The 14,001-nt window shown below is 39.7% G+C and overlaps 1 protein-coding gene across 5 annotated transcripts in view; it reads right to left on the reverse strand.

The window, feature by feature from the left end:
• Positions 1–14,001, reverse strand: part of MAP3K4 (mitogen-activated protein kinase kinase kinase 4) — a 75,368-nt gene that overhangs the window by 12,060 nt on the left and 49,307 nt on the right. For 2 of the 5 annotated variants that reach the window (XM_081906777.1, XM_081906773.1), the window contains exons 7-18: positions 13,775–13,891; positions 13,316–13,415; positions 13,132–13,215; positions 12,069–12,335; positions 10,647–10,796; positions 9,435–9,596; positions 8,304–8,437; positions 7,212–7,290; positions 6,915–6,993; positions 4,496–4,592; positions 2,619–2,738; positions 1,134–1,234 (exon numbers count right to left, since the gene is read on the reverse strand). In XM_081906777.1, coding sequence (XP_081762903.1) covers positions 1,134–1,234; positions 2,619–2,738; positions 4,496–4,592; positions 6,915–6,993; positions 7,212–7,290; positions 8,304–8,437; positions 9,435–9,596; positions 10,647–10,796; positions 12,069–12,335; positions 13,132–13,215; positions 13,316–13,415; positions 13,775–13,891 — 1,490 coding nt within the window. The remainder of the gene's footprint in view (positions 1–1,133; positions 1,235–2,618; positions 2,739–4,495; positions 4,593–6,914; positions 6,994–7,211; positions 7,291–8,303; positions 8,438–9,434; positions 9,597–10,646; positions 10,797–12,068; positions 12,336–13,131; positions 13,216–13,315; positions 13,416–13,774; positions 13,892–14,001) is intronic. The other 3 variants (XM_081906774.1, XM_081906776.1, XM_081906775.1) reach the window with 3 other exon arrangements.

Consider the following 14,001-nt stretch of genomic DNA (forward strand, 5'->3'; position numbering starts at 1 on the left):
AGAAACAAGCCCCATCTGTTTTGGTGGAGGAGGAAGGGGCCGGTGCCATAAAAACGGGCTGGGTTGCCCCATGCAATGCCTTTTAGTAGCCCCCAGTGTCCTTGGAGGCACTGCTCCTGTGGGTCAGAAAGCTATCAGAAATAGTGTTACATGGCACCACAGACTACTGATGCCTCCCCACCTCAAGCAGAAGGAACCTCTTGGATGCATGAATTTAAGATGGATGGGAGGGGGGAGAGAGGAACTGACGAGATAATGCTATAAAGCATTCATTCTATAGAAATTGAAGGTTATACACACAAAAACAACTGTGCACAGGAATATGATTAAATGTAGAAAAACCAAAAAGTGAAATCCAAAATTATTGTCTGAAATAAACTGAAAAGAGTGTCAAAACCTGAAATGTTCTAGGTTCCCATTAGAATCACAGAATTGTAGATTTGGAAGGGTTAATAATCAAAAAGTTAGGTCTGGAATGGACAATAACCTGATTAGTCATAATGAAGCCGTAAAAATAAGGGCAATTTCTCATTTTATATTTATGGCTAGCTTTCAATAACAGAGTCTGCTTCCTACATGTTGATATTTCAGTATCAATTTGTAAGAGATTTGTAGGGGTTGGTCCTAATTATGGAGCGCAGCCTTCAAAGTAGTGGTGCCTCTATTTATTCCACAAGCGTAGTCTCGGCAGGAATCCTGCCTGGTTTCATCACTTGTTGCCTTTCATCATTCAGTTAATGCCCTCTTTGATCATCAGAGCAGTTAATTAGCAGGTTAGCTGATCACTTTCCAGACTTACAATTCCTCATTTTACTTACTGTTAGTGGGGCATAAATGATGCAAACAACTACATTAAATTACAATAGCAGATCTGCTACGAAAAGTGCTCTACCATAAGGCATAATAAAGATAGATCCTAATCTGCCAATAGATTCACACCTACAGTATTTGGGAATGAGAAGGTCAAACTGATAATTCAGTAGAAGAACCTGGCCTTGAAATAAAATGGTTGTTTGTTGGCCTTGAAATAAAAAGGTTGTTTGTTGGCCTTGAAATAAAATGGTTGTTTGTTTTAGGGAGAAATGCATAAACAATTTGGCAGGGGGAAGCATTACAATTTAGACAGCAATCACCTTCACGTTCTTCAGTGGGACTTGAGTGGCGGCTTAATGATCTAAACTGCAGTTCAGCAGCAATTGAAGCCAGTCTATCATTTTCAGGGACGCTGGAGCCTCTGTTTAAAAGAACACACACTGCTGCTGTCGTAATTAGCACTTTTACTCCCCGCCCCCCCCAACAATTTTCTAAAAGCAGAAAGCTTAAATAAAGTGGAAATAGCCATGATTCTGTATGTTAATGAAAGCCACATACTAAGAAAGCAAACTAAATGTTTATAGTCTAGATCTGCATCCTGGTTAAAGAGAGAGAGAGGAATCCCCAAATATGATTGTTCTCAAAAAAAAAAAGCTGCTACTAATATTTGAGAGGGGTAAATGCAATGGCACCAGTACATGCAAATGTACCATAAGGCAACATTTACATTTGATCATAGAGTCACGGAACTGTGAAGCTGGAAGGGACCTTGAAGGTCATCTAGTCAATGCAGGAATCATCGTGAAGCAGGGAAGGGGGAACACTTGTGGAGGCGCCAGATGTCGCTGGTCTACAATAAACCAGGCAACAATCCTGTTAGATCAAAGGAGCTTGTCCACTAGAAGTAGTTCATTTTTTAAAAAAATGGAGCCATCTTACATATCCAAACACATCAGCAGCAATTGGAAGGAATGGCAGGGCAGTATACATTTCAAAGGTATACATATTTATGCATACAGGTGTATACATACATATGTATATATTAATGGGAGAAAGAAAGAGCCTGTGTCAAGTCGTAATGCTATACCTTTGAAAATCTAATTTAAAATGGGTCTCATCCAACTAGACCATGCTCAGAATAAATCCACTGAAACCAATGGATTTCAATGGGTCTTCTCAAAGCATGGCTCAGATGTATTCAACCCAATGTCCAGAGAAACAAATAAAATTAAAGATGACATTATCAATGTATCAGACACAGTTGCTTTGCTTTTGCTGGGTTTTCTCTTTATCTGAAATATGGGGTACTCAAAAAGAACAAATGAAGTATGGTAGCATTTGTGCACTGCAAGTTGTTCAATGTGCCAAAGAAACATCTTATGGTGGATTTGTCACCAGTGTAACTCTTCTTGGAAGGTTTCACTACTCACTCTATATGCCCATGGGTAGAATTTTATGAAATTAAGAGAGGTGTACATATTATAGGTTCTCTGTTAAGTATTAGTTCAGTCACACCTAACTACTATAAAGTTGCAAAGGAACAGAGGAAATGAACTGCATGCATTAATGGTTCTAAAATAAAACTAAATAAAAAATTGTTCTCAAGCATGCATGGTAAAAAAAGAGATCTTTTTAAAATGGATAAACATAGAACGTGCGCTTAAAAAAAAATCTCACACTTTTAGAAGAAACAAGATAATCACCAGGAGCATATAATGGAACCATGATGAACTACTAGGATCTAATTGCAAGCAGTTTATATGAGTGATGTGGACAGGAATGAATCTGCTATGTTGTGGAGCTACCTGATATCATTTGTACTGCTGACAGGTGGTTTTGGCTGAGTTGAGTCACCACCGACGGGAGTGGGGCGACTAAGAGCAGGGCTGCAATGGTTCCGTACATCACATGGGACATTCCTTGTGCTGCAGTGAGAAGAAAAGCTTCAGGAAAAGACTAAAAATAGAGATTTTTACTGGATTCTTAAAACACGGTGACTCAAAACAGTAGTCTGAAAAAATCTTGTGAAAAGTTTGTTTTTTTAAAAAAAAAACCTGTAAAATGATTTGAGCTCTAAGTAGTTTCCAGTTTGCACTATAAAGTTATACTTGCAACTGAGGACCTAGATTGTTTTCAGCAAGCAAAAGGAGATCCATTTATAAATGTGGAGTACTGAAAACAAATTTGTAAACAAAAAGTGTAGTGAGTACAAATACTGTAGCAGCAGGCATACACTACTCTTAAGCTATTTGGGCTCACATGCTCTGTTTCCTCACTTCTCCTTTTGCAGAGCCCCACTTTTGATTAAACATGGCTTGCCCTTTTGCCGAGACCTGGAACTGTATTTAATCTTAAATACAGTGGTACCTTAGTTCTCGAACGTCTTCGTTGACGAACATTTCGAAAACCCGGAAGTAAATGCTTCCATTTTCAAGCGTGCCTTGGAAGTGAAACGGCTTCCGCTGCGTGTTTTTCAGTTTTCTCAATTGGATTTGCAGACAGCCCTTTGTGACTCAGTTTTCGAACATTTCAGAACTTAAACTGTCTTCCAGAATGGGTTACGTTTGAGAACCGAGGTACCACTGTTTAAACAAGCCAGTTATGCAAAAGCAGAAGCTTCCAATGTCATTGCAATTTGCAAGGGGAGAGAAGAGGAGAGAAGCATGTAAATCTGAAATCTGCTGAGGCTGGCTCCAGCGTGATTTAGTGTGATGTGTGCAAATGCTGTCTCCGCATGATGGCTTTGTATAGTAATTCTTATAGTATATCTATTTTTTGTATGTGTGAAGTGACAACGTCCATAGACAAGTTGATGTGGAAACCCTCTAATTTCCAAGATGCAGAAATGCCACCATATTCAGCTAACTTTCATAATCTACACTTAACAGAAGCAGCAACACCACAGGGATTTGCATGCACATACATGCATGTTTAAAAAACCAGAAGAGAAAGCAGCACAACAGAAGCTTCATTTTCTGCATCTCAGTTGTCTGAGGGTCTTAATTAAACTGTTTTTAAAAATCAGTAACATTATTGCTAGAGCTACCACTAATTTGTCATCAATAGCCAAGTTTCCATTTTTTGTATATTATAGATCTAGGAAGGTCCACCTGTTTGGGGGTTAATACTGTTGTTTTGCAATCTTTTGAGGAGAAGGAAAAGAAATAGTCAGCAAGAAAATGAGGGGGGGGGAAGGTTCAAGTGAAGCTTCAAGAAACTGTAGGATAGGACTGTGGTGGACAGAGATGGGGAGAAAGAGCTGCCTTGCTCTTGCTGCTTTTTATAACTCACACATACACACACAAAACAAACCTCTAGCTCCAGCACTGTAGTAGCATATTACTGAATCACATATCATGGAGAACAGAAGAAAGCAATAAATAATAATAAAATTCAGAAAGTTGTTCAGATATAGAGGAGAAAGGCTATGTCACTTATCAAAATCGTGTTACAGAGAAGCAATGACATTCTTCACAGAAACAATAAGGAAAATTACTGAGGGGTTTTATGCATTTTTTCAAAGGGGAGAAATTATCATGGGCTTGGCACATAGGAATTTTTTTTATCTCCTTTGGATAAAGGCAGACAGCAAGGCTCAAATGGTAAAGTTGCTTGAACAACTTCAGAAACACCAGTTTCCTCTAGAATACAAGCAGTAAGGATCTGGATAAGCTTTTAATACCTGAACCCTTCAGGTGTTGGGATGATGAGATGAGGATTTGGGGGATCACTATGGCATCGAGGTACTTTCACAGGACGGGGACTATTCCGATGAATAGCTACAAGCAGAAAGAGGCAGAGGGAGGGCATTCAGATGATTGAAGAGAACAGTCAACACATGCATGTCACATTTGATGCAGGATCATTGTAATGGAGGTCCAGTTCATGCAATTTGTTTGAAGTGGAAGAAACTGGGATGAAATCGACCCAGAGAGATTTTCTCAAATAGCAACTGATGTGGCTCACTGTGCATTCAGATTTGCCTGCCAGCCCATGAGAAGCAGACTTAAGAAATTGGTCAGCCCAATGTATATGCAGGCTAGTAGCCAGGAGATGTAGTGGGCTATGGAAAAGCAAGCACTAGTAAGTAAGCTATTCCTATTTATATGTCATTTAGCGTACAAATAGTTAAGAAAATGTGTGTGTGTGTGTGTGTGTGTCTGTGTAATATTTTGCAAAAGTACAAAGGCTTCCTTAAGCCACAAGACAACTCCCAATTTATGAGACTTGCTCTGTATATTTAAATATTTAGCTTGACTACAGATATATTCTTTCATAATTAATCTGGACTTGTTTGGACTGAAGTTGTTCACTCTTCCAAGTGCATCTTTGATGTTCAAGCAAAACACGGATTTGAGTTTTCTTCTTTTCCTCCTCAAGTACTGCCAATATTTCTTCAATATACTCCTAATGGAGTATAATAATGCCATTATTTCTTCAATTTGTCCTAATGGACAAAGGTCCATTAGGAGCCATTCCAGCTCAACCACAATAAGCAAGAAAGATCCTAACCTGGTATCAACAGAACACTTCTAGTCATTTTAATGTTGTCACTTTATAGCTGTACCTGCCATGGTTGTTGATCTCTCAACATAAGCAACTCCCTTGTTTATACATTTTATGCAGTGAAAGGCATGCTAATTGTGGAGGACACACTCTATATACAACAAGACTCCACATTGGCTTGCAGGCCTCTCTAGTTCATGCAGGCCTGCACACCTCGTGCCCCTCCCGGCACAATGTAGCCCACCAGTTTCACAGGAGGCCCACCAATGGTTTGATCAGTCTTGTTTTTGTTCTTTGCCACCAACAATGTGTGCAGGGCTAAGTTGAAGAATCTCAAGGAAAGCTATTCAATTTCTGCTATTAGTATGAACTTCACTTAATGCAAAGTATTCTGTATAAGGTTATTTCCCATATAGATCCAGTTTGTTCACCACTGTTTTGTGAGCGTGGTCACACGTGCCTTAGCTTGGATTACTATTACATGCTCTACATGGGGCTACCTTTAAGGAGGGCTCAGAAACTTCAGTTGCTGTAGAAAGCATCTATAAGGTTGTTGATTGAAGCCAATTGTCAGCAGCCTGTGATTCCACTATTGTACTATACCAGGCATAGGCACACCCCCCCGAAGTTTTGGGACTACAACTCCCATCATCCCTAGTTAACAGGACCAGTGGTCAGGGATGATGGGAATTGTAGTCCCAAAACATCTGGAGGGCCAAGTTTGCCTATGCCTGTACTATACTCACTGGTGTCCTGTTCATTCCTGGGCCCAATCCAAAGTGCTGGTTTCTACTTTTAAAGTTAAGCGGTTTAAGTGCCAGGACACCTAAAGGACCACCTATTATTTATTTATTCTTTTTCTGCCTTTCTTCCTCTAAGCAGCACACAGCAGCACATGTGCATTTCGTAAACAATCTCCCATCCACACACTGACAAGATCCAGGCCTGCTTAAGCTTCAGCAAGGCCTCTTGTCCCATCAGAACATGCCCTGGGACCACCATGCTCACTGAAGTCATCTGAACAGGAACTGCCAATTCCTGAGGCTCAGGAAGGAACATGTGGTGGGAACATGTGATGAGACTTAATTAGCTGCTGTGCTCATGCTTTGGAATGCTGTGCCTTGAGAAGAGTTATCTGGCCACCTCACCTCCCTGATGTCATTCCAAGCCAAACTGAAAACCTGTCTGTTCTAGTAGGCCAAGATGGATTATCTGCTGCTTCTTATATTTTAGAGGGGGTTTAAAAACTGCATTCTTTATTGTAGAGATGGGGAAACACTGGTCCTTTACAGGTTGTTAAGACTCCCAACTCCCATCAACCACAACCAGCATGACTAATGGTCAAGGATGATGGAAGCTGCAGTCTAATAACGCCCTGAGAGTCTCAGGTTCCCCATTCCTGGTGATTTATTGTCATCATTTTGTGAAGACAGGAGGCCGACATACTGAGTTGGATGACTGGATGATCCTTGTTTTTATTGTGACTCTTGTGTTTTATATTTACACATTCAATTCACTTACAACGACATGTTTCTATTTCTACAAACTACAGGTGTAAAGTTCCAGAGGAAGAGACTGTGTAGCTGCTGCCTTACCAAGGTACAAACCTGTAACAGGACTATGAGGCTTTCCAATTACATGGCCAATACATTCGTTCATCAATGCCTGCAAACTCTGGAAGATAGAAAATTAACATCACTGCAACAATAAATACCGTGTTTTTCTAATAAGCACCTGCAGTATCTTTAACAAATTGAAATGTATAACTTAGGAACATATATTATTCAAGAAGTATGAATAAAATGAACCACCAGCAAAACAGCCCTTATCTGGTCTCAAATGCAGCCAATAGTGTTTGTTAACTTAAAATGTGAGAGTGGTTAATGACATACCAAAAAGTCATCTTCAGGAAGAGCTGAAATAAATGCTGGCTCAATGGCTTGAAGGAAATCAAAACCTTGTGTTGCCCACCTGTTGTGCAGAAAGAAGTTACTGGTTAACCAGGAGTACTTATATAAGCAGCTCTATTTATTTAGAGAAAAACAACCTCTGTTGCCATGCTACACAAAAATATTGCCTTTCTAAACACTATGCAAATCTAAAACAATGCCTACTCAAGACTCTGTTCCCTGAAGCTATGTTTTTATGGCTATGCATGGGAAAGAACACTGTAATCCCAACACCCTTAAGATGGGTTTCAACACAGCACTAGGTGGGACATGTATTCATGGAATGAGGTCCATTGGCACAACAGGACTTCCCCCCTCCTCCATGTGCCTCCTAAACCTATTTTGGGGGTTTCCAAAACCTTCCAGAGCAGATTTAGGGAGCATGGGGGGAGGGGAAGTCTACTGACTCCTGATCTAGATGACAACCCTGTTTCCCTGCAGACATTTAGTATGTCCACAATGCAAAGTCTGGCCAAACTCTGCAACATCTCCAGTCGTGACAATTATCTTTTCAAATTAGTGACAACAAAGGAAATAATGGAAGTGTATGCTATGTAGAAAAGGATGTACACCTAGTAAGGACAGCCAAAATGCTTGGGAACCCACAATTAACCGTAACCAAATTGCCATGACTTTCAGGTACTTAGTGAATTATAAGAGAATCCTTGGAGGCTGAGTGCAGCTCTTGATGCAGGCAATGGGCAGAGGATTATATTCTAAGTCATCCTGAATATTTACTATAGCATGCATTCCCCATACTGTAATTTTAAAAATCAAGTCTAATTAAACTGTGTAACAAACCTTAATTCTAGCCTTGTTTTCTAATCATGAGAGTCACATTTATCTGAAAACTCTTAAATGACTGGTGCCTTGGTTTACCTCAAATATCTTATTCTTGTACCCATGTTGTGGTATTTAGCATTAATATAATCTTCAAAGTCATCAAGGCAGCAACCTTGCTCTTTGTTTAAAAATGACAAGTTCCCATAAAACAGAAAGGAGGAAAATCGAAAATAGTTATTTCTCAATCATTACCTTGGTCTAGTACCTCGGCCACTCTCACACTTAGTAAGGACATAATTCATCCACTTTCTTGCAAAACTGATATACTGGTCTCCAATTTTCTGTCTGAATACCCCAGACATCAGACGGATGGCTTCTTTGTGGTACTGCAATATATTAAAATCACCTGTCAAGGCTTTGAAATAAATATTGCCATTTTCAACTGCTACAACAATGTTTCTTAAACTTCAAATTTCTGCATCTGGATTTACAAATTTTCCAATAATCAAACTCAAAATTAATAATAGGTACAACATAAACACACTGTAGGTGGTATCCAACCAAGTAGTTCATTAACACAAGGACTTCTGGCTGTGCAATGGATGTTCCCCTCCCTCCCTTTGTGTTCCCCCATCTCCCCTAAATCTTGTTGACAGAGAGAGGAGAGATCCACTGTGCAAATGGAAATCATTGTGCAAATGGAACTACTTTGTTAAGATACCACCCTGTGAAAAAAGCAAGAGAATAGCATGGTATGTCTCTGTAACACCTTGCATACAAACTTGCTGATAACCAATGCAATACAAAACTGCAGCTATGCATAAATAAAAAGGCTGTTGGGTTAAAACTCCCTGGAGCCTTTCATACATAAGAAAAGGAAACCTAGTAGGGAACACTGCTATAACAGCAGCCCTTGACAAAAGGAGAAGAGCTGTGATGGGTCTAATCTTGACCTGAGCAAATTGTCTTCTTCTATTTTCTTATGTGCTGTGCTTGCTACACAGCCTCCAATGTTTCATAACTCAAACAAAACAAGCATTCTTATAATGGGAAATATATATTGTTTTTATTTTTCTGTGCATTTTTGTTCTTTTGCATAAAATGTCAAGCGGAAGAGTGCTATTGCACTCATGTCTTGCTTGTGGACTTCTCATCTGGTTGGCCCCTGTAAGAATGGAATACTAGGCTAGACGAACCCTTAGGTCTGATTCTAAACATTCTGCTACTATTAGCTACACAACGCTATTTCTCCGAAGTGAAAAGTGATTACCCAATCAAAAGGCTGCTTAAAAAAAATGACCCATTTAAAAATTCATTTCGAAGAAACAAAATTAAAGCCTTCCACTTGGGAAAAAATAGGCAAAACTTTTCTCTTGAACCAACCTCAAAACCAAAGTTGTAACACTGAATCATGGCTTCCCGATAATATTGCTGCAGGGTGGCAGATTCCGATTCATCAACCTCAGCATCAAATTCAGATGTGAACATGCGATCAACTCTGTCAATCGCACTGCTTATCTTATTGCAAAGCTGTAATGCGTCACTCTGGAAAACAGGACAAATATTTGCTGAAATATTATTTGTGTATTTAATATTTGTATTCTGCTTTTCAAATAGCAAATGCTGGGCTCAAAGAGTCTCACAGCAATCATAATAGCATTTAAAAACAACAAACATTGCAATATCTATAATATCATATACAACAGCATATAAAGCAAACAACAAATTCATCAAAACCATTAACTCACAGTTAATTGATACTTCTTAATCATGTAATACATGGTTCTACAGGAACTTTATGACAATACTCAATGGCTACTTCTCGCTATATCATGGGGTACCTTAGGCTGCAATCCTATACCTATATACCTGGCAGTAAGTCCCATTGAACTCAGTGGTACTTGCATCAGAGTAGACATATATAGGATTGCACTGTTAAAAAATAAAATGTGATTTTTACGTAAGAGCCAACTTCATCAAAAGTGTGATTAAGATTCTTCAAGTGCATATACCCAACCACTATTTGTGTGCATGCAAGATTCCACACCCAGTTTCCCACACACAGATTGCAATGGCCAGCTTCCAAGAATTTGCTGGTTAACCCCTGGAAATCTGGAACACTGCACCAAACATTGATAAGTGACTTTTGTAACCACAGCAGTAATCCAGAAATTAATGGACATGAGTATCTTAGATCCATTAATTTCAATGGATCTACTCTGAGTAGAAGTCAGGGGGATAAAACTGGTGATTTGTAAATAGTAAAGCCTTACAAGAGAAAGGTTTTCCCAAGCACAGCATTTTACTGTTTTCCTAAAGCACAATATAAAGTTTCTTGCTTACTATTCAAATCTGTTTGGAAGCTATGCCTCATGTGTCAGTGCATAAACATACAACTTCCCAATCTGTATATATAATTCATTCAGCTTGCTGTATAAATTACTTCCAACTTACTTGCACAAAACTCAATGGCAATCTTTTTCTGATCACTTGCATTTAAAAGTAGACCTCGGCCGCCTCTTTAGAGATTTTGTAATTATAAGCGACTGAGAATGCTTAACAATCCAGAGGAATATAAACCAGAAAGATGTGTACCTTCAGCTGCTGCAAAGCTTTGGCGATGACTGGCTGGCTGGATGTTTGCTCCTGATGTAAAGAGATGAGCCCTTCAAGAAACTGTTGGACAGCTTTTCTCTGGTTCACAAGATGAACAGGCTGCATGACTACAAGGAGGAGGTTGTCAACCTAAGAATACAAGGTTAATTTATGGTATTGCTGAAAACAGGTTCCCAAAGTTATAACCGTGAATTCGATTACAGCTATTCTGAAATTTAAAATACTTAACTCTGACATGTTTTAAATGGTACTATTTTTCTTCCCACAAAATTGCTAATTTTATGAAAAATGTCTCCAGTTGTACTTCTGGATTTTCCAAGGCTGTTCCTTCAACGTTCATTGTGACCAATTTAGAGACAGTTACATATTTATAAACATATTTTGGTGCATTGTCTGCCTCCCTCTATGCACCAGAGGCTGCTAGGTGAGGGATGAGAGCAGCTCCAGTTGTATGTGCAGCTGTGGTGCAAAACCTCCACACAGCAAGTTGGGGAATGAAGTCTGTGCAGAAGCACACTTCAGCAAATGTGTTGCTGAGTGGTGGGAGGAAGAGAGCTCCATGCACTTCTTGTTGCTAGAATAAAAACTTTATATGCTCACTATATACATTGGTTTCATACTTCTAAAGTGAAGAAAGCCGTTTGATTTCTCCAATATGTCAACCGGTGCAAGGACTTATTAATATTATAACAATGGTACATTTTCTACTAACATCCTGTAGCTTCAAACATTGTTTCTTATTTATTTTATAAAATTTATACAAGGCTTGATTGTAGAGTTTGGATTTGCTATCCCACTTTATCACTACCCAAAGGAGTCTCAAAGCGGCTAACATTCTCCTTTCCCTTCGTCCCCCACAACAAACACTCTCTGAGAGACTTCAGAGAAGTGTGACTAGCCCAAGGTCACCCAGCAGCTGCATGTGGAGGAGCGGTGACACGAACCCGTTCCCCCAGATTACGAATCTACCACTCTTAACCACTACACCCCACTGGCTCAAGGAAGAAACCTCAAGGCGGTTTTACAAAAAGGTAGAATAATAAAAAGCAATATACAGTTAGGTACTACGGCAGGCTGTTCAGAAAAGAATTGCTTTATTCAGCAAAGCCCCATGCTCTGGATCACAACCCCACTCATCTAAGGCTATATTGACAATTTATCCTACTCTCAAATCTATTAAAGACAGAAAAATACACACTTTTTTGCAACATGAGGATCATATGCAAACTAAACCCCTATGAAGAATGCATAGGCCGAATTCTCAAGCACCTAAGATCCTACCCTAGTAGTATTTCCGATTTTCTTACGTGTGAGAAAGGCAGAGCATTTCTTAAATGTTGGGAGTACATAAATAACTACTATTTACCAAATCAGAAGAATACTAATACAGAAATTCTTTACCTGCATACTTCTCAATGTGTCAATTGTCTCCACCTGAGGGACAATTTTGACAGGCTGTCCTTCCCAAGTGCTCCAACTGTCATCAGTGTCATCATCTTTGTCTCTGTACTTTGTCATAAGTAAAAATGGTTCGCTTGCAACCTCATCAGAGTCTTTTGAACAGTCCTTTCCTGCAGCTGTATTAAGTAGCTGCAGGATGATAGATTTCTCTCCTGAAAGGTTATCTGGCACAAAAATCTGCAAGTTTTCAAGTCCAGGGATCTGTACCTGAGGAACAAACCAATATGGTCCAAATTATTAACACCTAGAACCACAGAAAAATTTCACTCATTTTTCTCAGGGTGAAAGGATTTTCACAGATGCTACCACCATTACGCACCTTTTCCATGGCTATTTGCACTGCATCCCTCCCCACAACCACCACCTAGTGCTTCTTTATCTCAGTTGTCTCCCCCATCACTGCACGATAATAGCCAGTGGGGATCACACAGTGAACAAGACTACAGAAAACTGACACTGAAGACATACAAAGTGGTGTTGCTCTTGCCCCAGGGTGTATTGACAACGCATCACTAGGCATCACTCTGTCTTCCCATGTTTCATTACCCATCAACACGGCACAGAAAGACAGGAACACCTCTCAGTTGCCTTGGCAACAATGGGGCACATTCTGTGTCCTGGTGGGCTGCAAAAGAGGGCAGTGAGGTGATGCCTTTCCTTCCCACCCACCTCTGCCTCACAACGTGTATCAGGGAGGTCAGGTGTTTTCCAAGTACACAGATGTATGTCCAAGGAACAGCATTCAGTCACCTGGGCCCCCACCTTCAGTGGTACACCCCAGACACAGGTTTACCCCCTCAGTGAGAAATTATTTATTAAGTGTATCTTATCCTTCCCTTCATCATATGATCCGAGTGCAGGTTACAATTCAGCAAAGTATGCCCCCACGAACTGGTCCTTTGGTAGCTAGACATGTCTAACTTTGGTAGTTGGACATGCATAAGATCTACATGCCACACACTGGAGATCATAATAATGCCTTTAAGCCCCAGGCTGATTTTACCTTCATGTACTGTTGTGCTTTCAGGGCACTGAGGAAGTCCCGCACAGAGGCAGAAAATGTGAACTCTGCTGCTATTTCAAGGTCCTAAGAATAAAATGACAAGTGTTTATCAAACTGTGCTGTTAAGAAGCCTATCAATGCAGCTGAACTGGGCACACTATGTAAAACCACTTTTTCTTTTTACCTTTCTTAATCTCTTGGCAAAGCCAAGAGCTTTGGATGCTCTCTCTCTGGCTTCATGGAACAGCTCTTTCAGTGCCCGGCTGGTCTCTATCACAGACCTCCTACAAATAATTTAACAGAATGCAGTTATTTCAACACATTGTCACACATGCATTCAAATGTGCTGAAGAAGAACACATAAAAAAGGCTAATCAAGAAGTCAGAAGGCAAATATGTACAAACAAGAAGCTAAAAATGAATCTGGTATTGAGAAGATGACACATCCTACACAAAAAGACAAAGTGTACAGTTAAGAAAACAAGGCAGAGAAATTATTTTCACGCCCTTAACTGCAAGCATTATTAGGTTGAGCATACACAAACACTGGGTTTCTGCTGCAATTTTAAAATAAATTCATGCTGCTTCTTTCATGCATATAAAGACATCCATAACATGATATCTTATGTAGGTCTGGGAATACCTGATTTCATCTGAAGCTGCACTGTCATCAGCATTAGCCCAAAACTCATCACAGCTCTCTTGTAAGCCAGAGTCTAAAAAGATCCCTGTAGATTTAAGCAGCACTCCTGCAATGTCACTGAAACAAAATAAAAAACAATTGTCACTCCCACAGACAATGCAGAAAGAGGCTTGTGCATCAAAACTTCCAAAGCATTCCAGGATTAGAATGCCATTGATATGAAAGTA

This window comes from Podarcis melisellensis, assembly GCF_964234715.1.
Source record: "Podarcis melisellensis genome assembly, chromosome: 3".
Lineage (NCBI taxonomy): Eukaryota > Metazoa > Chordata > Lepidosauria > Squamata > Lacertidae > Podarcis > Podarcis melisellensis.